Source organism: Notolabrus celidotus, chromosome 1, assembly GCF_009762535.1.
Source record: "Notolabrus celidotus isolate fNotCel1 chromosome 1, fNotCel1.pri, whole genome shotgun sequence".
In the NCBI taxonomy this organism is placed as follows: Eukaryota; Metazoa; Chordata; class Actinopteri; order Labriformes; family Labridae; genus Notolabrus; species Notolabrus celidotus.
The window spans coordinates 7,720,729-7,748,087 of NC_048272.1; the positions used below are offsets into that span (position 1 = coordinate 7,720,729).

The following is a 27,359-nucleotide window of genomic DNA, read 5'->3' on the forward strand; positions in this document are numbered from 1 at the left end:
AATTTTGGTACATATGCTTCCATACAGTTACATTTTCTCCCTGTGCAATAATAAAGATGTTGTAATGATAAAAATAGCGCTTAAACATGAACTTTACCAACTCATTTCAGGGGCTGGATTGGAGGCTAGAATAGACACCTTTGTGCACTGTCAACATAAACAAAATCCCCAATTTGAATACATTTATTGGCATTTGAATGAAATATTGGTGGGTGCAGACCAGGAGTTTTGCGTGGCTGTAAGTGGAATATCATTGCTTTAAAGCTTAATGTAGGCTTTACTAATTTGATAAAACCCAAATTTGTTTAATAACTTGCAGAATGTAGAAATAATATCAACCAAAATAAAAATCAAATCTATATGTTCACAGCCAAGTCTCTAATAGATCACACAGAGATACGACACATACAATTTAGAGTTTTGTAGGCTAGTCTTTTGGTAATGAATACTTAAAAAAGTGAAACATAATAAATAAATTCACACCAGCTCATTGGCTCACAGACAGCCAGGGTTTTTGAGGATTTCTGGAGGCCTTATGTGCCCTCCAGTGAAGCCTATGACTTTTTCTAAATGTAGTCTTGAATACCACCAGGAGTAACTGGATCCAGTGCAGTGAAGTAAACAAATGAATTTATAGATTAGAAGATCTGAAATAATTGTATGCAGTTTAAGGAAATTCTGGCACAATAATGATTTCAGGTCAACTCAAATACTGCTAAAATGAATAAAGCCATTTTTACCCAGAGTTTACTTTGTTTAAGTCCCTTTACACATGCTTTAGGAAGACAGATGAGTAGCGACGCATGTTACTGAAAGTATCATTTATTTCAAGGCAATTTGGAAAAGGTGAGAAAAAGGCGGTCACAGCCACTCAAAAGTCGTATCTTCCAAAATGCATATGGTCATGTGTCAGCAGGAAATGAGACCAGATAAAAAGGGTGACCAGACACATTGTTACATTTGTTTTGCATTGTAAACGGACCCTCCAGACCTCCTGAGTGGCTCCTTTTATTTTCACTGTTTCCATGGAGATCAGAGCAGGACTGACTCTAAAGCCTGACCCTGTAAATGTTTAAGGCAGTCATTGATGGCTGATCCTAAAAGAGAAAATAAATACTTCTGCAGTCTTTGGAGAGAATTCTCTTGTATTTACCCTTTTGTCTTCCTTCCCTCTCTCAAATTGTATTAATCCATTGTTAAGACAAAGTAGAGTTTGAAGCTTAGTTTCTGGTCATTTAGCAGACTCTGTATGAGCTACAAAAGCACACTAGAACATCAGTATAAAGATTGATTCTCCCTATGTAGTTAGTATTTCTGAAACTACTGGCAGCCAGTCATCTAGATTAACTGCACACTGCCAAAACAGCCTTTTTAAAAAATAAGATTTCCAAAAAGTCATACACTTGTCTGTAAAAATAAAACACACTGAGATGCAAAGAAAATAAAGCATATGTCTATACAGCAAATAAATAACAGGTTCTGCTCTGTTCACAAGTGTCTCCAAAATCAACACAAACCGTAAGTTTATCACTGTAGCTTTATAAAGAGATGAATAATGACAGTATGGCCTTTGCACGCTCTGACTTTTGCTGTAGCATGAACCTTTAAAACAGCAACTTCATTAACAATGTTTTGTATATGGTAGCTGTTTATACATGTGACGCAAAGTTGCATGAAACTAATCTATACCCTTCTGATTTCCACATTGAAGCTATTTGTAACTTACAAACTAAATCCATCTTCAAAGCAACCCAGTGAAGAAATTGTGTAGAACTACTCTATCAATAATTACTTACTAGATATAACTATTTCTGTTCCTCGTTTAATACATGTGTATTGGTAAGAAAGAGTTATTTTTACAAAACAACTATCAGACTGTATTTTACCTTCAATGAAATATCATAAAGTGGCTGTCAGACCTTACTTTAAGAGTTTGAACTCTTAAAAGGTTTACACATAAATGAGTGATTTGCTGTTATCCATGTATAGCCTATGTAGATTTAAAAGTGATACAAAATGGGTTTTTTTTAACACAGTGCTGCTGGTTTGTGAGCATGAATTATGAAAACAATATATGGAAAACACATACTTATGCAAAAATAAGTTTGCAAAGATTCAAAAAGTGGTGCAACTCGTAGGATGTGATAAACTATTCCACAAATAAGGATGTTTAATTATCTTCATCACGAAGCAACTTTTTTTTTCAGCTCTCTCACTCCTCAGCCTCTCTGCCTTGGCTCTTTGTGGTTGAGTGTAATATAAAGATAAAGGCAGGTGCGTCTTATCAGGTGGCCCATAACTACGAGCAGCGTCTCTTGTCGAGGGTAGGCTTAAACAGACATCTTCCCATTGGAGGCTTAGCGCGTCACAGTGAGAGCGGACAATGGTGTGGTCCACGCAGCCTGTGTCACGGGAGGATGAGGGTGCCGCCTAAAAGCGTGAGGACTTATTGGATACGTGTTGTTGCTAGGGGCGTGGGCTGTGCCGTGAAATAATCTACTTTTTCTCAGACCCGTGCAAGGAAAAAGATAAAAAATTCAGGAAGACGATAGAGGTATCAGTTGTGAGAAATGCGAAGAGAGCTTCCTGCTTCAACCTGAGGGAAAGTGTGCCGCAGTGGCATAATCTGATAAGCTTCTACCCATCCCGCTCTCCGCTCCAAAACGACTCTGAGGGGGAATAAAAAAGTGTGCGAGGGTGGCTAAAGGAGGCATGAAGACGAGCTGAGGTCACACTTGATGGAACTAAGTCAGATTTCAACCCGGAACACCTGCGATTTATTTGCATGAACCGGATCCCGGCACGGTGCGTGTTTACAGGGATGACAGCTGCGCACTTGGTCCCGTGACGTGTCTTTGGGGAGGATTAGCGCGTGGTACAGCCCAAACATCCCGGCCTGTGCATTACAGTCTGTGATTTATCCGCGAAACAATTACATTTGTTTAGAAGAGACCTTATGCAATGTGGAGGAAAGTGTTTACGTGAGCTCGGAGGATGACATCAGGCGCAAGTTGAGTATCTCTGCGCGATATTGCAGCAAGGTGCACCGGCGCGTGAGGTGGCAGGGAGCAATGCACACATCCTCCGAGCTGGACGTTTTGCGGGTATGCTCTGTGTCCTAAACAAACACAAGGCTTATAAGGCCATACATCCTGAGCTGGAAAACTGCGTCACTACATGCGCGAGCTGCAGGTAGGCAGCAAACTCTCCCACCACCGGGGAGGCGCGTGCTCATCCTCCTCCCTGCACCATGTCGCCGGTAAGTGTTTAACAAGTTACCAGGATGGATTCGGCGGAGGAGTCAAGAAAAGATCCGCCGCTGGGGTCCACGTTTTCCTCAGCACCCAATTTAGACTCGGACATCAACGCAAATGCCCGCAGGCTTGTTTATGAGAATGGGACGGACCACAATGTCAACTTCCAGAGCGAAGCCATGCGAGGGTCCAGTGATCCAAGCGCTTACCCGTCCACTGACTACCAAGGACTGGTCCGCCAGAGGTTCATCCGCAGGAGCCTCTGGGTGTCAGACTCTGAGGAACAGCCGCTCGACACTACAGAGTGTGTCAACAGCAGCCCGGTACTTAACATCGACCTGCGGACCATCGTGGACCGGAGTCGGACCCGGGTTCTACACGGAGCCCGCCTTGGCCTCCAGGAGACCTCGACCACTGAGAGCCAGGTGGGGTTAAAAAGCAGCGCAACAGAGAGCGTGAGCGCCACGGAGACGAAAGGTGGCAAGAGAGAAAGTGAGCCAAAGGCAGAGGTCGTGCCCTCTGACGTCACGGGGAAAGCAGGAAGTGATGAGAACGAAGAGGAGCCCGGTACCAAGGCGGTGTCCACCTCACCTGGGGGGCGCTTCCTCAAGTTCGACATTGAGCTGGGGAGGGGGTCCTTCAAGACAGTCTATAAAGGTCTGGACACCGACACCTGGGTCGAAGTGGCTTGGTGTGAACTCCAGGTGGGTTCAAGTATGACATCAGAAGTCAATAAATGGCAATGTGTAAATTTTTTCAATTTCAAAAAGTACCTAAAAGGCAATTTACCTAAAAAAGTAAGTCCTCTGTCAGTGATCAGCCCTGTACACAGACTGATAACATCTGATCCAGGAGACACAGAGGGGTCTTCTTGGATGTATTGAATTTTCTCACGAAACAAAACACAGTGTAACTTAATTCAAAGTGACAAAGCTGCAAGTCAGTGTTGGCTATCTGACTTCACGCGTAGAATACTGTACTCACAATCTTGGACCAGGGATTTTCAGGTAGGCCCACATTGTTATCATGGATGCACAGCACTTCACATGGCTTAAAGGTTCCCCAACATCCAGCATATGGATCGTTGACAGGTCACTCATGACACATGCTTCAGTAAAGATATTTGTTGCGTTTTAGTCTTTGCCTCTGACCAGAATTAGCGACGTGTCATTGGTAACATTAATAAACCGGTGAGCAGTTATGGGCATTACTGTGTCATACTTTTTTATTGATGGAAGATAGTTATTGTGTTTTTAAGTCTCATATTCATAGTTCAGAGTTATACTTTCCTTGATCCAGATGAAAATCTGTGACACAGTCAGTTTAAACTTTTTGTCAGCACTCACATTGAACCAGCTTTCTCTCTCAAATCTACAGTCATCATGACTTTAATGTCTGCTTTCTCCTTTTCCTCTTGACTTTGCTCTTGAGTCTTAATTGACTTGAGGACATTTTGCTGTCCTTTAACATCATTCAACCCTTTTGCACGGTGTCAGCAGATGAGCAGTGGACATTGTAATTACTAATTAAGTTTTTATGGGACACATTTAAACACATAATTTAATGACCGTACCTGCTTATTGTATATCTAATCTGCACATGTGTTAATCTAATGATAAGTTTAGATGACAACAGGAGTTGTACAGATTATAATGCTGAGAGACCTATAGATAGGGGGTTGTTTGAGGACTCGGAATGTGTTAACTTTTTTAGCCTGTCAAGAGCAAGTCACTGAAAGGTTGACACATCTGTAATACTGAACAATGTGCTGTGAGAAGTGTTCTTTATACAGGGCTCCCAAACAAAACATTGCCACGGTCATCCAGTTTTAAAAAACACAAAGGCTTTAATAGAGTCTCTTCATCCTGCACAGTGATTTGCTTTTAAACATAACTTCATTTAGAAAATAATTTGACCCAACATTGACGGCAGCTTTGTTAGGTTTGTAATGTTTTTGGCTGCTTCTTGAATACAGGGGCTCAAATGTTTATAAGGGCCAAAAGACAATATGGTTCAGGCTGAGTCAACCCTTCAGCATCATGAACCTTTAAATTACATTAAATTCTTCCTATAAGAATAACATTTATGACCATGAGACACAGTCTGCATGCAGCATGCTTTTTAAAGATTTATCACTGCTGTAGCTTAAACAGAGCCCACGCTTTTTTGTTCTCCACACTCTTGCAGGATCCAGGTTTAGTCTTCTAAGCGGGGGAACGAGTAACAAAAAATGACTGCTCCACTCAATCAGGTTCAGACACAGAAATAAATCACTATAAAGTGTACTTTGCTTATCTCATAGCGCTTGTTGGTAACAGCACATGTAAAGTTCTCTGTTTTGTAAATGTTAGCACTATGATATGAGGCTCATTTGGATGTGAAGCATCAATCAATCCTTGTAGGAATGAACAAAGTGAGCCTCCAATCGATTATGCACAAGGTTACTGTCTTTTTGTTACATTTCATGATTCAGCCTTGATTTATTGCTTTAGTAACAACGAGAAACAATCCATGAATAAGTACTTTCATGAATATGTATCAGACGAGCTACGTTCAGTGTTTTATAACCACTACAGCAAGTGTTAATGTGTATGTGTGCGGTTGAACAGTTTCTAAGGAGAGATCTAGTGATGATTCAACCATTCAGTCCCTGGAGTTGAGGCCTTGCCCTTCAGAGCTTTTGTGTCTGTGTGCCACGCTCACAGAAAGCCACTGTAACTCAGATTGTGTGTGTGTGTGTGTGTGTGTGTGTGTGTGTGTGTGTGTGTGTGTGTGTGTGTGTGTGTGTGTGTGTGTGTGTGTGTGTGTGTGTGCTGGATTGGGGGTAAGAGCGTGAGACAGCAGAAAACAGAAGCTTACAGAGTCGGAGGAATCAGATTTGAAGAGATGCTAGTGTCTGGTGTCGAGCAAACCAGACTGCTCATCTTGTTACTTATTTATCTGCAAAATGATGATCAAACATCTGCTGAGCTAGTTGTTTACTAGAGATAAGCTAATTATGCTACATGATTCAGTAAAATACCAAAACGCTTTACCACTGTGAGATCTCATCCCAATGACTGACATCATTATTTATCTCGTGTGATTGCTTAGTAATGAGTCTAAATGTGGATTTAAAGCGCTAAGGATTTACCACAATGATGTATTTTGAGAGTGAATCCTGCTGATGCAGCCCTCTGCACCAACACAGAGTGAGGAGAGGAGAGAGACGAGAGAGAGGAGAGAGGGAAAGGTTCACCTCAGGACACCGTGTAAGACGTTTAGTATCTAATACCAAGGAAAAGAAGAGCTATTAATTCTTCTGTAATGCTGCATTTTGTCCTCACCCCTTCACACAACATTAGGTAGTAATAGAATTGTGTGTATATATACTTTAATCTATTTTTTACAGTTTTTAATGTGCAAATTTAATTCTAAGGAAAGCAGATTATTTGTTGTAGGTGCCACACCCTACCAAGATCAGTCCTCTGCAAAGGAAAATGAATTGTCTTTAAGTTATGAATGAACAGTGGAGATGTAATAATCGGTAATAAATATTTATATGTTTTATTAAGAATCAGCTTTTTTGAATGCAGCTTAAGCTGGTCTAATATCCTTGACAGAGCTTGGAGTAATCTAAGATTCATCAGGCTGCGCACTGCCCAGGTCACCATGAGCTGTGAATGAAATCTGATTCCCAGGCATCAGTCAATAATCCCTGCTGAGACATGTACAGTAGATTATTGTGGATGATTTCAGACAAACACTGCATGCACCCTGCAGATAAAATGTGAATATTCAGACCATAGCAGAGCTAATATGGAGGTCATGTAGCATTTGTTGTGGCCGAGGTGGTGGGCTTGTATCTGCCATGCTGACTGGAGAGAAACAGAAATGTAGAGGATGTTTCGCTGTCAGCTCTTTTACTATTTATACAACAGATCAGGGAAGGCAGGGGCCAAAATATTGATTGAGTATACATAGATTCTCTTAGGCGTGTATAGCGTACAGTAGATTTATCATAGACAGGCTCTTTTTTCATATTTTGGTCTTAATTTTCTACCATTTTTTAACAGCAGCACATTTACAGATCAGAACTACAGTTACGACAGATGTGTCTGTTTTCGGATCACAACACAAGATAAAATAAGGATTATCTCTACTTTAAAGTTTAGTCCAGATTCCACTCATAGTTGTGAGTGCTTTAGTTCTGTGTGTTTTATACACAGTTGTGACATAGAGATGGCTCAGACCCCCATATTTACCAGCCCAAAATGCCATGTTTGTGTTCACTTAACATACAAGTCAGGTCAGTTCTGATAGAGCTCCACTCCTGATGTAACACCAGACTCATTAAAGTAGGTTGAAAATTAATTTTACATCTTCTGTTGCCACTTTATTTAAGAGAAGACATGAATATGGTCCAGCCCTTTCCCCCTGCACCAGCCGTCCAAAGTTGTTAAATCTGGATAAAACGTATCACTGCAGCAGCGTTTCCTCTGATGAGGCTCCAGAACACTGAAGAAATAATGAGTAAGTGACCTTGGGAGTCATGTTTTCTCATTGTGAAGAACTAATTGTCTTCCTCATTTACCCCAGGAACGGAAACTGTCTAAAGCTGAGAGACAGAGGTTCAAAGAGGAGGCAGAGATGTTAAAGGCACTGCAGCACCCCAACATTGTGCGATTCTACGACTTCTGGGAATCACCTGTGAAAGGGAAGAAGTGTATTGTTCTGGTGACAGAGCTAATGACCTCAGGGACGCTAAAAACGTGAGTCAGCATAGGAATACAAATTATTTTCCCCCTGTTTATATTTGTTACATGACTTAGTTTGCTTACGGTCTCTGCAGTCTGAGACAACCTCACAGTAATGACCATTAGACTGACTACATCATGTGTATTCAGTTTCATACCACTGAAATGCAAATATGTTGTTCATTTAAACACAACTCTATTTTTCTCAAAACCTAATTAAGAAAAATAAATAACACAACATCACACTGGACAAAGAAAAAAGCTCTCATGCAGCCGGTTTGAAGAGATTAGTTTGTGAGTAGAAGAGTCATTGGGGATTCATATTGACTGTTTGTTTGCAGCCCAATTAAGCAACAACATTTCAACAGACTAACAGCTCTTTGGAAAAAACTTCCAAATGAAGCGTAGCAGGGGGACAGACCTTAAATGCTAGTTTGTTTCTTATTGTTAAACATATTTTTAAAAGTACATGTCTTTACCTTGTGACAACTGGAACATCTCCTCCGTGGTATGTTTTTCTCCCCCACAGCTATCTGAAGCGTTTTAAGGTGATGAAGCCCAAAGTTCTCAGGAGCTGGTGCAGACAGATCCTCAAAGGCCTCCACTTTCTCCACACGAGAGCTCCTCCCATCATCCACAGAGACCTCAAGTGTGACAACATCTTCATCACAGGTCCCACGGGCTCGGTTAAAATAGGAGACCTGGGCCTGGCAACACTGAAGAGAGCCTCTTTTGCTAAAAGTGTCATTGGTTGGTAATCAGCTTCTTAGCTAGACACCGTTTTTCTGATACAGTGAACTAGAAAGTCTGTTTAAACCTCTGGGGCACTTTGTAAAAGTGGTAACAAGCTGTCAGACAACACTGATGTATTGGCCCTTTTTAACACCACAAAGAAAAAAATGTCACATAAATATACAGTATGTAATTCTTGTTAACACAGAACAACACACACATTTATTAAGAATGTTGGCATTACAGCTGCTAAATGGTCCATTCTGTTCAAAAGCTAGTTGCTAATGCTTTTTGACTACTGTTTGCCCGTTATCGTCTGTAATGACTAAATCCCACCAGATGCACATGTTGTGGTTTTAATACATAGGAACTCAGTTCATTTTGAGACAGCCAAAAGTCTATTTTAACACACATTTTGTCAGGAAAATCAGCATGGTGTCTGCTACAAGTCAAAGTAGTTTGAGTTTCTCAACACTTTTTTTCACTATTTCACTCCTTTGTCCATCGTTTAGGTGATAAAAGGATTATTGGCTTCAGGATTAAGCAGCTGTTTTGAATTTCAGTCCTTGACACTGGTATTGATCTGGCTGAAATAAGATAAAGCCCAGAAAACTAAATCTGAGATGGTAATTTATCTCCCTCTCTTACATTAATTCTCAAGGCACTCCCGAGTTCATGGCCCCAGAGATGTATGAAGAGCACTATGATGAAGCTGTGGATGTCTATGCCTTTGGGATGTGCATGCTGGAGATGGCCACCTCAGAATACCCCTACTCTGAGTGTCAAAACGCAGCTCAGATCTACCGCAAAGTCACCAGTGTGAGTCCATGTTCAGGGATCTTCTTATCTGTCAATGTCTTTCCCACTGTCAGTTTTAGTAACATATTTTGAGACCCCGGCTAATATTTCACATATAACACGTCATGTGCTCTGTATATTAAGAAGGTGTAACTGTTATTGACAAACCAAAAAACTGTCACAAATGGATTGGGGGGTTGGGAGATAGACATGAGTTGCAACTAATGATTAATCCCAGACAAATAATGATACATTTTTAAAAGAAATACTAACCAAACAGTATTTTAAGTCTTTTTATATGAAGTGTGTACAGCAGCTTTTACAACCAACATTAAAAGTTAAAATTCACATTGTATGAACTTTAAACTGCTTATCTTTAGCTTGTTAGCAGCAACTTTGGCCACTTGGTGATGATAATGAAATATAAATGTTGCTGTTGGCATTAGGGATGTCCAGAAGCGGCTCATTTTGTAGTTGTTTAAACATACATTTAAATTCTGATGAACCTATTAGTCTGAGAGCACAAAATCACCCAGAAAAGACTCCAAAATTATTTCATATGGTCACACGGGATCTCAGAGACTACAGGTAAAATATGTCAAATTGTTCTGCAAAGTGTAACTAATGCTAAAAGAGCTAGCACCACCAGCTACAGCTACAATATAGTTACCCAGCTAGTGGTTCTAGTGCAGAGTTGCAAGGATGTGGATGTTCAATCATTAGTTAAATAAACGCACACATCCTTGTTTAGCATTTAGCTAAAATGCTACATACTAGCTTAACAGTCATGGTACAGCAGTATACTCAAATGGAGTAGACTCATAAGTCAACAAACTGACTCAGACATATGTAATGCAGTATTGTTTACCAACAGTTTGCTAGCATTAGCTAACATTTGCCATCAAAGCTACTACTCATATCAGAGCACGTTCTGTTGCCTTTATTACATCTATGCTATATGCATTATTTGTCTCTTTTGTTTGTGCAGTGATTAGCCAAGTCCTTTGACAAGCAAATGTTGGGTATATTGGTTTGGTAATGACTCAGCAAATCATTCAGTTCAATCAATCAATTCATTTAAGATTTTCTTATTGATGAGCCTACTATGTCAGTATTACAAAAGTCCTCCTCTGCAGTAGATATCTGATATGTCATGGAGAACATATGTTTTGCTTCGTCTATCATTAATATTGTTGCAAACAGCGCTCTCTTTCTCTGTTTTTGTATTTTTTTTTACAAAGCACTGCGATTCTCAGTGTGTCTTTTGGGGAGATGTAACATGTTATTGTTGGGTTGTTTTTAGGGGGTGAAACCTGCCAGCTACAGTAAAGTCAGTGACCCAGAAATTAAGGAAATAATCGGGGAGTGTATCTGTCATAGATGGGAGGAAAGGTAAGTGAACCAGCATCTTTGACAGTATCTTGTGATTTGTTTGTCAGTTCAGGTTCACCCTTTTCTCAAAACTGTGTTGTTTTGTTTCCCGTTCCTGCACTGTGACGTTAGCACCAGTATTTGGCTCTGGCATAGTTGATGTTTCTGTGTGTTGCGCATCATTGAATTTTACTGTTACAGTGACCTTTAGTGCAGGTTGGTACAGTAACTGGTTTTTGTGTGTTTCCCATAGGTACTCCATCAAGGACCTCTTGAATCATGCGTTCTTTGCAGAGGATACAGGTGTGAGGGTGGAGCTCAATGAAGAGGATGATGGGAAGAAATCCTCCATTGCTCTGAAGTTGTGGGTTGAAGATACTAAAAAGCTGAAGGGGAAGTACAAGGACACTGGTGCCATTGAGTTCACCTTTGACTTGGTGAATGAGGTCCCAGAGGTAGTCGCTCAGGAAATGGTAAGAACAAAATCAGAGTCACTAAAATAATCGTAGTATTTGGTAAATATAAATGCTCCCTTTGAGTTCTGAGTTTTGCTCGTAGTGTTTCTGGCTAAACAGCACTTATTTTCCACAAGCTGGCTTCAATTGCCGACTTGATCTTTGTCTTAGAAATACTCCTGTATGATTTGCTCGCAGGTGTATGATAAACCCAATGCCACTTCAAAACTTGTCCCAATTCACTGCAGAAGAAGAATTAAGTTGCAGGTAACCATGGGAACAAGACTTCTGCTTTGTGCTCTGTCCCCAGTTATCTCTCCTTAAACTGGCTCCAAGAAAACTTTCAAATAGAGGATTGTGACAGAGCTCTTTTTACTGTGATAAATAAAACAGATGTTTCTGAAGACAAAAGGACCACTGGTTGTGCATTATTACTTCAGACTGTGTGTAAGAAGTCAACATAGCGATGATTTCCATTGGTTCCCTGCATTGTTCTGTGGAGTCTGAAGCAACCATTTGAAGAAGAGAGTGGATAAAAAATAGGTTTTGTTCTGTTTCTCTAATCAACTGAGGTGACACCTAAGAGACTGTTAAAAGCACACACCTGTCACTAAAAACTGCCATGACCTAAATACTGAACAAATATTTACTTTAAGCCTTGATTAAACTGTAGTAGGTGAGTTAGATAGAAATGCATCCTCTCTGCAGTTGTCATAAAGAAATAAGTTATAGAGACCAAAACTTATTTTGGCTGTAAAATAAGGGAGAAGGAACTTAAGGTTTGTGTAGAAGTGGTATGTTATATCTCTTTGTGGATTTTGTTATCAACATGGTTAAAGGCACTTTATGGAACTCTCATGTTGTGTTGGTTCTGGTGACCCATTTGAAGGACATCACTTTTTTTATGGCATGAAGACTACATTTCCCATTAGCACCCTCACTCACATCACTCTCTTGCCAAAGTTGTGCAGGCAAATGAAGATGATACACTTTTTTATACTACCTATCTTTGTTCAAGACAACTATTTGCAGGATGCAGAGTGATGAGGATGTGTATGCATTGGTAGCTACGTCAAATTATGAACTGCAGTGCAACAATGACAACATTTTGTAAACTCTGATTTATTACCGTTAGTATACAAAAGGTGATACAATGGTTTAACGATTCCACAGAAAATTATGTCTTGCTAATCCTGCTCCAGCATCAGCCACTAATACGAACTGTTATGTTGGGAAAATAAATGTAAAGAAAAATAAACTCCCAACTTACTTCTCACTACCAAACTTTACCAACAGAGTGCCAAACGTTGCCACTTCAGGGCTTTTTTCTTGCAGAATATCAGACCCAAACATAGGCACTAAAATTAAGAGTAAAGAAAATATTTCATTTAACTATAAAGGTCATAAAGAGGCATCAGTATCGGGTTTAAAACTCCTCACATAGCCTTCAAGGAGTGCTCTCCAAAGAAAAACTTTTTCCTTCTTTCTTTAATATTCAATCATCTTAATCATGAAGAATCTATACTGTGAAAAAAAGCTAGTCTTAGCAGGGGGCTGTAGATTAATTCTACTATCCCATGGCTTTCATGGTTACATGCATTTTATTTTATTGAAATGAGAGGCATCATTATTAATTTCATTCTCTCATTACCAGCTAGAAACTTGTCACAGGAGCTTTAACAGTGGGCTCTATGGGGTATTATTCACTTTTGGAGCTAGCCTCCAGTGGCCATTCAAGGAACTGTAATTTTTGGTGCTCAGCATTGGTGTTTTTTTTTTCAGCCTTAGGCTGCTGCTTGGTTATAATCAAGGTAGTATCATGCCCCTACTTAGGTTATGCAGACTAAACGCTCTGTAGTACAGCCATCTCTTCTCTTCTGGCTCTTTTAATTAGGTGTAATGTAACAGGAAGTTGGACAGTGGTTATGTCAGTAATGATCTGCTTGAGGCCTTAACTGTATTGATTGAAACTAGAGTAACTGATCAGTTGATCTTTGACAGAGTATGATGAGAGTTCTTTGTGTTTAAGGGCAAACGAGAAACACAGATTTATTTATTCTTAACATGAGGTTGTTGAAAACTGTGACTTATCTGTGTCCTGTAGGTGGAATCAGGTTTTTTCCTGGACTGTGATGTGAAGATAGTTGGGAAGTCCATACGGGATCGTGTTGCACTCATCAAATGGAAGAGGGAGCGCACTGTCCCATTAGGAAATGGTGAGTCATCTGCAAAGAAGACTCAGCAGAACCTACTGCAGGTGCCAGGTTCAGGAGTACAAGAGGATTCCACATTATCTACGGCGGATTGTGAGAACCAAGAGATTGAGCAGCAGACCCTGATCTGCACCGTGCCAGCCACCATGTCTACCACATGTGAGGAGCTGTAACTGAAAGCACACATAAATATATCATATATGATTTCACCTCTGTCTCATATGAAAATACAAATATTCCCTAGCAGTAACTTAAGATGGTCTTTAGTGGTGTTTGTAAATCTGTGACAGAAACAGGAAAGGCAGTGTCACCTATTAATCAAAATGAGACAACATCACAAAGCTTCTGAATTTTAATTGAGTGCATCTCCACTTCTCCCTCTCCCCTGTGTCCTTCCACAGAGGGCATCATTGTGAATAATGTTCCATTCACTCTCTTGTTACAGCTGACAGTGGAGTGAGCTCTGCGATGCAATTAGATGATCTAAACAATCAGCAAAACGGTCCCTATCAGTCCCTTCCAGAGCCCATATCTCAAGCTCAGATTATCTACAGTCCTCCTGCCCAGGCAGACCCTCACTTACATCAGGGGCCCTACCAGCAACCCACAGCACAGGCCTCACAGGAAAACTACACACATGTATCCACTCAATTACACCAAGGAGCCTACCAGCATACCACAGGTCAGCTGCATCCTGGGGCCTATCAACAACCTGCATCCCAACTACACCAGGGGCCTTTTCAGTCTCATACAGTGAGTGCAACTACTTCTTATTTCTGAAATCCTTCAGTTTTTCAAAGTTGCCTTCTAAAATTACACTTTTATCTTTTTTTTCTGTAAACAAACCTTTCCAGCGTCACAACAGTGAACCCTTTGTATGTCATGAAAACCTGCTCATCTCTGAGTGCAGAGTGTGTTGTAGGCATGGAAGATCCTCACTGGTTGAAATGTTGCACCGGAGGAAACACTCCCTCCCTAAAACAACTAATCAAAGCCTCCATCTGTGTCAATCACAGAGGAGGGCTTCAATAAAAAACAGAAAGACGTCAGTGAATGCTATAGACTACCTGTCCTCAAACTGTGCCCAGACTCAATCATTATTATCTCCTCTCCTGCCCCCACATCAACACTCTCATCATGACTCAGCAAGTGATTTCAATTCACCTCTCCTTCCTGCAAATTTACAACCTCCCTCTGAGCCGCACAGCCACTGCAAGGCTTGCACATCTCTCCACCTGAGGGACAGGACAAAGAAAGGCGGATCTTTGGGACAAATACACGTACAACCTTTTTCCACATCTGCACAGTCTACTTTAGTCTCACCCACTCCTCCAATACTTGCTCGGTCTCCTCCGGCCACACTGCATCCTTGTTTTACGTCATGCTGTTCCCAATCGTCAAACAAACACCTAACCCGGGTGGCTCCACCATCGAGTCTTCCCCCCACAGGGAGTTTATATGAAAGTGGAGATCTCACCCTTCTCAACCACTGTCTTCACCACATTGTCAATCGCAGGATTAGTTCCCCCACTCTCTCTGCTAATCATCCCATGCACAGCAGCAGAATGGCTGGGGGTAAAACCTCTTCAGTATTTCAGCATGAAGAAAAGACACAGATCCTTGATGCCCCTCTCGTCTCTAGACCCAATCTGGACAGTGAGGGCAAACAAGACCCACTGGTAGGTTAGAGAAGGATGCTTCATGTAGGCTCAGTGCTTTCATGGTAGCTTTAATAATACTGCCAGCTGCTTCTCTCCTCCTGCAACAGTGACAAAAGAAGCCCACCAGCAAGTCCCTGCTCCTATCTGATCCAAGATAAGGGTTGAAGCTTGGTTGCTGTTAAAAATGAGTTCAGCTGTAACTTAGCTGCAGAGTGCGGCAGTTTATGAGATACTGTGCCAGCACAGTCTTGGCAGTGTTGCTTATAAAAGATAAATGCTAAACTTATCTATACTGTTTTAGCTTGCTTTATTCTAGCTTGCCAATATTTCTGCATTCTTGCTGTAATCCGCCCATGCCCTTTCACGAGGAACTGAACTAACCTTAATTTTGATTTGTGAAAGCAAAATAAATCACATAACTCATCTCAATTTTTATTTCCAGACAGTTTCGGCTCCAGCTACGCCAGCCCCTGCTCTGCACCAGAGTAGACAGGCAGCACAGAGCTTCCCAGCTGCAGCTCCCGTTCTACAGCCACCGCTTACTGCCCAGCCCAGCCAGGAGCAGGTACTTCATGCGTCAAACTGCTACAGTGCAAAAAAAGATGAAAAATGCTGAACAAAGTGGCAACAGTTTCAGTGTTAACCCTTGCAGCCCCCCTCAGAGATGTTTGACATGTTAGCATAAGCATGTTTGGATTGCTGGTTGATTGAGGCTAAGCAGATTTTTGCTTCCAGTGACCTAGCATGTCTGGAATGTGGGGAGCTTTAGTATCTATTGAGAGGTAACTGTATAAAGGCTGAGCAGCTGTATACTCATGGTACAGTACTTACAGTAATTGATGCTTGTTCTGCTCTAAGAGTGACTGTGTGAGTGAGAACTAGTAGACATGCAGACATACAGGAAATCTAAATGCAGTTTAAAGGCATTAACTAACTGAAAGCAATTTATATTGTACATGTGTAAGGGGAGTAAAAATAAGTGTATTTTTAATTCTGAAGTGTACTTTAAAATGTCTTCTTTTTTTGTTCAAGATTTGTTTTAATTAACAAAATAATAATGAGAAGAATCAGAAAAACAACAATAATAAAAACTGTAAAATAAAAGTCAGTATAACAGTATACATATATTTATATATTTAAAGTAATGATTAAAAAATGAGAGAAAAAGAAAACATATAAGTTTACATACCCTTGCAGAATTCGTGATTTTTTGTGCCATTATTCAGAGAATATGAATGATAGAGAAAAACTTGTTTTCACTCATGGTTAGTGGTTGGGTGAAGCCATTTATTGTCAAACAACTGTGTTTACTCTTTTTATATCATAATGACAACAGAGACTACCCAAGAAATCATAAATTCTGCCAGGGTATGTAAACCTATGAGCACAACTGAATGTAATTAACACACATCTAGAAGCACTTTGAATTATCTATGAATGCTTCAACTGCAATCAAGGTTTTAGATTAAATGTTTTCATCATGTCCTTTATATTTATGTATACGTGCGTGTGTGTGTGTGTGTATTGTGTGTGTGCAAATGTGTTTTTAGTTTTTGTGCTTTCTTCACATTTGTCTTTCCTCCTACTAGCACCATCTTCTTCACGTTGCTGTTCTGCCGCAGGTATAGCCATCGTCTCTTCTGACTCAATACAGGAATCAGTGCTTACACTTCAAACCACACAGGATCATTGAATCACATTACCTGCCCTGCAGCTCACTTTTTATTGAGGCGGCTCCAAGACTAAGATATCATGACAGTTTGATTGAAACAAGTTAATATTCCCATCACAAAAATCACATTTCCACTCTAAGTGAAAACTGATATTGGGTTTCTTTCTTAGGTTTTGTCTGCTGACCAGACCCCAACTCACATGAGTCCTCCTGACATGGCGACCAGTTTTCAACATTCAGTCTCCAGTGCTCCTCCTCCACTCCTGCCTCTGCAGATCAGCACACAGGTATGTTGTGGCCATGTTAGAAAGAGAATATAAAACAAAGTTAGAGACAGAATTTGGACTAATCAGCTATCACATTAATTAACATGGGTCCCACATACAGAGCCTGTGTGAATGCTTTTTTCTAGCCACTGGTTGTCTTTGTTTATTTTATATCATTTTCCCTTTTTCTTTCCCAGTTTTCCTCCCCATATTCTGTTGTTCAAACAGGAGGCATCAACCCTGCTCCCTTCCCCCCAGGTCCTCTGCCTTGTGCCTACAGCAGCAGTGGCCCTCCTATGTCTAGCCCCCGCTTCCCACCTTCACCACAGCATCCCTCCCTTCCTCTGACCCCTCACGCTTCCTTTCCCTCTGCACCCTCACTCGGCACACCTCAGACCCCCCTGTCCACACCTCAGCATGTGCCCAGGGTGGCACTCCATATTCCACTACTCACAATGACCATGCCCCCTGCAGTCCCCCTGCAGCAGGGAGGCCCTCCTACGTCTCAGGCAAACATGGGTAGCTTCCATACTGCACATCCCTTACCTTTCTCCCAGGTACAACCCACACATTACCCCGTCCCCCACCCTGAGCAGGAACTGGCTGAGCAGCCTGTCCAGGTGAATATGCGACTCGGCTCTCACTGTAATGGGAAATCTGTAGTATTATAAGTGGCCATTTGTTGGTATAATGCATGACAGGCATGCATTTAGGGTTTAGGGAGATTAAAAATATTTGTGTTTACTTTTAAACCATTTCTTTATTTCTTTATTTTTTAGGTGACAGCATCAGTCCAGTCTGTGTTTCCTGCTGTTCAGACCTCTATCTGGAGAAGTGGAGTAGATACAGAATCAACAGCTCCACTCTCAGAATCCATCTCAGTCTCAGCTACAGAAAGAGGCGGAGCTAAAGCCCCTGCACAAATTCCAGCTTTGATCCCAGCACAAAACCAACAGGTCCATATTTCAGCTCAAGCTGCAGCCATTCCTGAAACCACAGCTTCAAAAATTGCAGTGCGAGCTCTTGTCGCAGATCCAGCTCAAGCACCAGTCTCTGCATCAGGCCCCACTATTCAGCCACCCAAAGGCCTGTCCGCTGGCTCAGACACATCTGGTTTTGCCTCAGCCCAAGTCCCTGTCGCAGTGCCAGCAGCCGCTGTTCAATCAGCTCCAGCTCCTGTCGCAGTTTCAGTCCAGGCTCCAGCTCTGCAGCCTGATGGCACTCAGACAGCAAGCTCAGTGTCTGAGTGTGCCAGCCTGGCACCAACTCAGCAAAACCTCGAATCCACATCTAAATCCAGCACCTTTCAACAAGAGCCCTGTGTAGAGGTACTGATCCAGTCAAAGGTTGTACTTTATAATTCTGATATTTTACCCACAGATGTATAAGTGTATATATTTCATGATATGCATCAGTAAGAAAAATAATCTGGTAGAACATAAAAAAAAAGAAAACTGCTTTGAATCTTTTATGAAGTCATCTCTATAATTGGTCCATCACAATTCGCCTTAAGTGTTTACAATACATTCAGCACCGTCTGCAGCAAATGTAGGAACATATCACTGTTGAGTAATAAATTGCTTGACAATGTATAATACATTTAAATATCCTATCGTTGTTATTCAATGCAAAATAGGTGCACAATGCATAAAGGAAAGGTTTTTTTTCGTCTCAGCTCCAAAATGTACTAAATTAGCAGCCATAGAATGATCCAGTAAATCTTTGCTCCCTTTGAACTGCTCCAAATCTCAATATCAGCCATGCCCTACAAAAGGCACGGTTGATCACGCCGACAACGTTTCAAATTACATTTACATCAGTCTTACAACCACTCTCAGATGAACCCTATGAGGTCAGAAACTCAAGGCATATATTGACATTACTAAGGTCATCTAACTGTATTAAGCTTGATCCTCTTCCTGTTTTCAGGATGTGATTCACGGCAAGCCAGTGTCTTTAGCCAGTTTTGCCTATGACAGGTTTGTTTCAATTTTTCTGCTCACAGATCTTTGCAGATTCTCTCATCCTTATAACTTAAGAGTAAATGTGACACCATTCAATTAGCGATGAAGCTCTTTCAACTTTCCTCTTATAGTCTCAACTCTGATGTAGCATCTGGTAAGGAAACAAGTGATGGCTACGACAGCTTGGCGAGCGGAGGGAAGGGGGACGGGAAACCCAGAAAGCACCACCGCAAGTCTGCCCGGACTCGCTCCAGACAGGAGAAGACCAGCAAACCCAAACTGAGCATGCTCAATGTGAGTCATGGCGTGATGCGTGACAATGGAAGGTCAGTTTTCCTCAAAATCTTAAAGTGTCTGATTTGTAAAGGGTATGCTCTGCCCCCACAGGTTTGCAACACTGGAGATAAAATGGTGGAGTGCCAGCTGGAGACTCACAACCATAAAATGGTGACATTTAAATTTGATCTGGATGGAGATGCTCCAGAGGAAATAGCAACTTACATGGTTAGTTTAACCTTTTGTGGTTTGCAGATTTTGCAGTCTGTTGGTCATATTTATAACATCGGTTAACATGCTGTAAAACTTAATGCCTCCAGGTAGAGAATGGCTTCATTCTGCTGTTAGAGAAGGAGATCTTTATCGACCAGCTAAAGGACATTGTGGATAAAGCTGAGGACATGCTGAATGAAGACATGGAGGGTGAAAGGGCCTCTACTCTGAGCTGTAGTCCTCAGCAAGGCTTCATTTCTGAGGGGATGGTAGGAGAGGTAAGAAAGGGTAGATATCAATGCAATTTGTACAGACACATGTCACATGCTTATTCTGGGATTCAGACGTGGACTGAGAAATACTGACAGAAAGGGCCCCAGACAAACAGACACAGAGTGATGAGTGCTTAATGACTTTGCTCACATCTTTCTACCCCTCTACAGAGTCAGCAACCTGGAGCACCTCAGGCCATTTATCAGCAGAATGGTAGAACTCTTTTAGAAATGTTTCCATCTGCACATCAAATGCTTAATTTACCTGTAAGAGGGTGCTAACTGTCTAGACTCTTGGGTTGCAGTTCTTCACACAGGCAAGAGATGGTTCATAATCTGCCCCGTGGAGGAGACGCCCACATCCAGCCAGGACACCCCTTCTGATGGTACAACCACACAGTCTCCTGGGAGTTCAACCACCACCCAGCCTGCTGACAGTGGCACAGGGAGAGGTGACTTTTGTTTCTTGAGAGCAATTTCAGCACATTTGACTGCTAAACAGAACAATAGCATCACCTAGTGGTATTTAAAAGAGAGACATCCTACAACCCCTATGTGCAGATTTCATTTTTTTAAAAGTCACATAATATAAAAGTTGATGTATTTTTTGACTTGTGTAATCATAACATTTTCCTTATCTTTGTTTTTTTGCCCTTTGTCAAAAGAAGGGTCGTCTTCCACGATGTCTGGAGGGAGTGGAGGCTTCACCTATGATGTGTATGGATTCTGTAGCCCTCCGATTATGTCCAACACAGACCCTCTGCTCTTAGCCACTCTGTCTCCCCCTGTGTCTGCTCCCCCCACCCTTCAGTCAGTTTCATCAGTGGAGCCTTCAGGCCCCACAATGCAGCCCAGCATTCATCAAGCTCAGCCAGCCAGAGCTCCAACTTTGCCCCCATCATCCCCACATACATCTTTCCCAGTTGAGGAGTCACAGGGCTCCCCTATGGGCTCCGTCTCCCCAATCCACGCAGTTCAGCAGCTCCCTGACTTGACTTGTCCTGTGTCAGTGGTAGACGAGGTGCCCTGCTGCCCCCTGGTCATGCCCCTGTCCCTGGATGTGAGCAGTTTACAGGCAGGGTCTCCTCTCACTCCTCTTCCGCTCCAGGAATCTGGTTTAGCCAAAGAACCGCTGTCAGTCTCTTACACCTCTGCAGCACGCAGCGAGCGCCCACAGCAGCCTGTGGTGCTCCACCAACCCTTTTCCAGCGTGGGAGGGACCAAAGCACCATCACTACCCCAGAGCCCAGCGCCGTCCCAGCCCGGTGCTGGGCCTGCTGAGTCAGATGGGGAAGGACGGCTGGGCCGCGGTGGCTTTGTGGATAGCACCATAAAAACTCTGGATGAGAAACTAAGGAACTTGCTCTACCAGGAATACGCCCCCATGTATCCGTCAGGCAGTGCTGCAGAGACACCCGGCTCCGGTACAGAGTACATCCAGTCTCCTCCTGGTCCAGACAGCGCCACAGGAGGGTCAGGAAATAGCACCCCAGGGCCCATGGGGGAGGGACGCTACAGGGGAGGAGAACAGCTGGTAAGAATAATAACAAGTTTCTTATTATACAACATACATATGTTAATGGAGTGATTTTGTCCAAAGTTTGCTCATAAATGAGTTTAAGGTTTGCACCTGACAAAATAATTACACCACGTTGTAAATCACGTGTTTCTTTAAATAATTGTACTAAAAATAAACATGTTGATTTTACAACAAAAAACTTAAAGAGCATAAGAAAATACAATGATTAACATTTCATCGTTAATATTTAGCAGATAAGACAATTTGATACCTTGGCAGATAAATTCTTAATACTTTATGTCATTTGGATGCTTCGGAACACATTTTATGTTGAAATGGATTTGATGAAAAACTGTGCAGCCTAATTTTATTCCACCTATAGTAAGCTTTGGTGATGAATGATCAGTTAGACATCATCATCATTAATATCCTGTCCAAAGTATTAAAAAGAAGTCATGTCACAGGACGATGGTTGATTGTTTTTAGTGAAGTTTTTCTATGACCCTGTTTTGTTCCTCTCTCATCCTGTCGCCTCTTAGCCTCAAATCCCAGAGAGAATGGATAGTTTGAGCACACTGAGTGACTCAGCCGTGTGTGGTATGTACAGGCTTCATTGGCTAAACTCAGTGTGACTGTTAGTTGATTATGGTGGTGCCAAAATCTTCATTTTTGTTTAAACTTTGTAGCTTCTCTGTCAAGACGACACTTTCCTCACTCTGCTTCCTGCTCTGGAACGAGAGGAAGATTCAAGGTACGAAAGAGAAACCTTCCTCACATTGAAGGGAATAGTAGAATGTTCTTAAAAATGAGTTGCTGTCACAGACACTCAACCTTGTGTGTACCTGGTTTGTTCTTTTCATTTGGCAGATAATATCAGTTCCTCCTGAAGTGGCCTACAGACAAGATGTGAAGCAAAGGAGCTGGAGTAGTGCTGCCTCCCCGGCACATCCCTCAGAATACGCTGAGGACCTCATCCAGGCTGAGGCCATGGCTGCCTCCACCACGATCGGACGTTTCTCTGTGATAAGCACAGAAGACGACATTACACAGAGGACGCGTTGCAGCCGCTACTCTGCACCTCCAGATTTCTACCTGGACACACCTCCTTCCATGGCCAAGCGGGGCTCCCTGCCTCGCGCTCTGACTTCCACGTCAGTCCCTGTGGATGTCACGGTCCACGCTCGCTTCCTCTCCTCAGACTCGGGTGCTGAGAGCAGCCCTGCTAAGATGGCTCCGGCCACCCCGTCTCGGCATACGCGCTCTGAGCGCAGAGGAAGCGACCTCATGAAGAGGGCAGTAGCCTTCCTCCGTCGCTCAGGGCGCAGCAGCAGCTTGCAGAGCTCTGACTCACCGAGTAGGCATGGAGGCGTGCCTGGCTCAGCCTATGCCAGCAGTGATAATGACTCTGAGATGGAGGATTCGGACATGAAGAGGGAACTCCAGAGACTCAGGGAGAAGTCAGTACATCCCTGGTTCACTTTAAGCCTTATTACGTATACATGCACATTACATATTGTGTTATTTAGATAGTAAGTGACAAGATATAATCCTTCCTCTATCCTCTCAGACATCTGAGGGAAATCTCGGAGCTGCAGGCCAATCAGCGAGGGGAAGTGGAGCTGCTATATCGCCGTCTTGGTAAAGCCCCACCTCCTGGTCTGGGTCTCTCGCATGCACCGCAAAACGGCCGCAGAAAAAGGTCCAGCAAGCACAGACTGAAGCCTGGCAAACTCCTTAGCCCTCTGGTTCAACAGTTTAGAAACGTCACAACCAAGTCAAGTGACTCCAGCAAATCCAGTATGTAACTTTTCCACATTTATAAGTTAAATGATAACAGCAAGAGCACTAAGTTTATCATTCTAATGCTTGTGTGGGTGTTCAGGTGCTGCTCCTACAGGAACAGGTGAGCCTACTGTGAGTCTAAATGGCTCTCCGGCTAAAGCGTCCTTCCCCACTCACGGCAGGGCGCGCTCTTGCACCAGCCACTTGCCGAGCTCCACCTCAGAGCCCGTTCAGACTCAGCAGCCCTGTTCCCTCAAGGGCTCTTTGTCGTCGGACAATATTTACGCTGGACTGCATGGAGATAGCACCGGCACACAGGCTCCCCCCGGACAAGGTGACCACTAGCAGCACACGCCAGATCATATAAGCTTAACAGTCATTCCTCTGATATTAGGCTGTAAACATCAACATCAAGAGTTAGTTCATGAAAGCTCTTTTCCTGTGGTGTTTTGTTTAATAAGATTGGATTTTTTTAATGTGTGTCCTTCTTACCCTGGTGTCTTCTTCCCTCTTTGGTTGTACTTCTCTACAGGCTGGTCTAATTACCCTCAAACATCTGAGAGAGTGACCAATAAATCGAGTAGCAAGCCGCGAGCTAGATTTCTCAGTGGGCCTGTGTCTTTGTCTATCTGTTTGTATCCTCTCTCTTCCGGCATAGCTTCACTTTTTTGTTTTCCATATTTTCTCTCTCTCTATTTTAATCTCACTGATATCTTTTTTTCTGTCTTTGCCGAACTTTTCTTCAACACCTTTCTTTTGCCGTGCCTCATCTTTATCACCTATTGCCCTAATGTGGTGTATTTGCTCGCACAGAAATATGTTGCTTATTCAAACCAATGAAAAGTGAAATTTGTTGCAGAGAAGTCAAGATTTTCATTGACTGAAGGATTTCCTTTCGAAGTTTCAAACATAACTTTTTTTAAACAAGGAGTCCAAGGCTCCAGCCCTATTGAATATCTAATGATTTTCATGCACTATTCACATTTGTTGGACTCGTTTCACAAGTTTGAGGTTTGGATAACCAAGGCTGCTTTAAAAACTAATGGACTTCATCTCACATTTCAAGTGTCTTATTTACACACACATATTTTTGTGTCTTATCCACCAGCATTCCTTAGCAATGGACTTTTGCATGCAACATGCAACCCAATCTAGTTTCTAATCTTGGATCTTTTCTTGACCCCTCTCTTTCTCTTTCTCACCAACCAACCTCTATTTCTTGAACACTCACCCTAAATTTTAGTTCTCACCTGGATTGCCTGCATGTTTCTGCTAATAAATGGACTGCTTTGTTTCAGGGGACTGATTGCATTGTTTACCTACGTGTTATTTTGCTTTTTGTTTGGTCCTTTGTTTTGTGGCAATCTTTATAAGCTTTGCTTTGCAGTGCATCCTGTTATTGATTATTTTTACCTAACAACAGGCCTGACATTCCATTTGAAGTCTTCTTTGTCTTACAGGGACAACACTGAAGCGACTGTGTCTTGGCAAAGAACGTGGCAGCAGTATGTAGAATCACCATGTCTCATTAGATATTAATTCATCCATAATATAAGTCTATGTTAGTCAAATCAGCTGAACGTCATGATGTGTGTACTTACTTACCCTTTTAGGGTCTGGAGCCGGCTCAGGGGCTTCCAATCAATCTCAGCAGCCGCCTATGGGTGCCACGCCCCCTCCTCATCAGCCAGTGATAGGACTGGCTCAGGCTCAGGCCAACAACAGCAACAATAAAACAGCTACATACACTGGTTATTCTTTGTGTGCAAATGAAAACAACCTGCCCGAGGACCTGCAGCGATTGATGGAGGACTGGGCCCAGGAGGTCCTTATTGTCACCCACAGGCCTGGGACGGACTCTCTGAGCATCAGCGGGCAGCAGCTTTGGGATCATGTTGTGCCTCAAACTCAAGAACAACTGGCTAGTGCTTCAAACGTGAGTTTCATGCTTGTTATAAACCAATTTATGTTTAATAGGCCAGTACAGTAATTTTCTAAAAATGAATTTCACTCTTCCACATTTTTTGTTAGAACTTAGTTCATTTATGTGTTACAGTGGAGGGCTACCAATTCTAAATATTTAGCTACAGAGACAAGTGGGGAGGTTACTTACAAATCAGAAATCAACCAAAGAAACTTAAAATAGTCCTATAATTGTATTTTGCTGCACCCTGTTTTATCAGTATCTGAAAATACGATGGATACTGAAAATCTGTAGTGACATTTAGCCGTATTTTAAGTTAAGACAACATATTTGTTGACCTACTAGCTCCCATAAGACAACATGTTAACATTCAGCCACTTCATAAATAACACTACTGTTAGAAATTGTAACAAGATAGGAAGGGAAAGGCATTCATTACCCTATTCCTAACCCTGGCCCATTATAATATTAGCTAGCCAACGTTAACACTAGCTAGCTCGTAATATAAGCCAGAAATTGGTTTGAAATAAGCCACTGTGATCAGTAGCAACCAGATCATGAAGTATTTCTCTAATTTCAATTGTGGCCTGGTATGACCTCACACTCCTTTGCTGATTAGTCGAGATGTGAAGTGAAGAAACAACATTATTACAGCATTTGAGATTAGACTATCACTACAGAGAAAAAATGGCTGCCATGGGTACACAGTGAATTATACTCGTATTTTGTGAATTAACCCACTTTATTGTTGGTATTATATACAACTACATGCAGGTGATTTACAGTTTTCATCTGCTCCCTATGTAACCTTGTTAGGTATCATCATGGACAGTCCCTGGTCCAGAAGCCCGCAGTCTTCCCCTGTCATGGCTGGACAGCCCTGGGTCAACACTGACTTGTCCCTCGATAGGGCCCCATCCAAATTATCAGCTGCCCTCCCATTCCCCGTTCCGGGCAATGTCCTCACATGTCTCTGTTGGCCAGTGGCCTGGGTTTATCTCCCCCCTTCATTCAGGAGTCTTTTCCTTTCCTGCTTTGCCCTCAGCCCAGGACCCCCCCAGCCCCATTCCAGCGCCATCATATCAGCCGCCTGACCCCAAAGCCAGGACTCTCTAATTTGAGTAGCATTGTGTCTTCCAATTCTTTTACCAAAAAGAAATCTAATTATAGGTATAGTCAATCTTATGTGCATATACTGTATATATTTAACCAGCATGAATTCATGTACATACTGTCTCCATTCATGACTTTTATGTCATTTGTTTCATTTGCATCAACATACCTCATGTCCATATTACAGTACAAAATCCTTGAGTGCAGTGTAATGGTAATAGTACATTAAAAGATGTATAATTAACCCAATTGGGTTTAAAAGTGCAGATTTTTGTCATTGCTTATGTATGTACGTGACACCTCATTGAATGTATATTTATAGAAGTAGTCAATGTCTGTGCTGTTCATATCACCCTATTTATTAGCTGCCCTATGTATATATGAATTCAAGGTGGTCTGTACATAGGAGCTCCTGTGTATGTACAGTAAAAATTAGATAATTCATAGGTTGGTGCTGCAGATATGTCTTAGTGCAACACCCGTTTAGCTACCATCATGCCGTCACTGTGAAGACTTGACATCCTGGTCACTAGGACCAGCTGCTTCGTTTCTGCTCTCCGTCCAAGGATAGGTTTCATTCTTCATCGATGAAATGCTTCCAGCACAAGCGCTTGAAATAATCCTTAAGAGATTTGAATGAACTTGAACTTTATCTTCAGGTGAAGGAACACCTGTGAGAGTGCCTTGAATATCAGTTTCAATTTAATGGAGAAAAGCATTTAGATTCAAAGCAGACACAATATATTCTGTATATGCATTTACCTTCAGAGGTAAACTATTTGATTTGAAAAATGAATGTGGACGATTTGATTTACCAACAAATTTATTTCAACACTATAATCTGGACATGTCGCAGATCATGAGATATCACAGATTGTAAAGAAAACTTGTTCAATGAGGTCATTTTCTTGTGGGTTTGCTCTCCCACCCACACCACCGCCTGCATGAATACACTGATATTCTGAATGTCCTCAGGTTGATGTGGTGAGTTACAGGAAATTGTTCAGAGAAACTGACACTGGAACCAAACAACAAGGAGGGCTTAAGGACTCAACATATGAGTCAACATCATAATCATACCGTACCTCTACTAATGCAATCTGTAGCTTTACATATTGTTGCCTTTGTGGTTTTTAAG

General features: G+C 42.0%; 1 protein-coding gene across 5 annotated transcripts; it reads left to right on the top strand.

Moving 5' to 3' along the window:
* The first annotated feature begins 2,286 nt into the window (after nt 1-2,286).
* Nucleotides 2,287-26,485, top strand: wnk2 (WNK lysine deficient protein kinase 2). 5 transcript variants are annotated; one of them, XM_034695245.1, is made up of 29 exons: nt 2,287-3,958; nt 7,833-8,005; nt 8,520-8,740; nt 9,384-9,541; nt 10,824-10,912; nt 11,145-11,364; nt 13,451-13,718; nt 14,005-14,312; nt 15,663-15,785; nt 16,810-16,842; nt 17,063-17,179; nt 17,356-17,778; nt 17,938-18,486; nt 19,088-19,137; nt 19,254-19,416; nt 19,510-19,626; nt 19,719-19,889; nt 20,055-20,097; nt 20,189-20,335; nt 20,549-21,417; nt 21,942-21,999; nt 22,089-22,153; nt 22,270-22,859; nt 22,970-23,199; nt 23,285-23,518; nt 23,717-23,791; nt 24,645-24,689; nt 24,798-25,120; nt 25,925-26,485. In XM_034695245.1, exons 1-29 carry the CDS (start codon nt 3,284-3,286, stop codon nt 26,222-26,224), a joined length of 6,837 nt encoding a protein of 2,278 aa, XP_034551136.1. In that variant the 5' UTR covers nt 2,287-3,283; the 3' UTR covers nt 26,225-26,485. The 5 variants fall into 5 exon arrangements, with proteins under 5 accessions (XP_034551136.1, XP_034551145.1, XP_034551155.1 ...); XM_034695254.1 differs by having other exon boundaries at nt 20,552-21,417; XM_034695264.1 differs by lacking the exon at nt 16,810-16,842.
* Nucleotides 26,486-27,359: the final 874 nt, after the last annotated feature.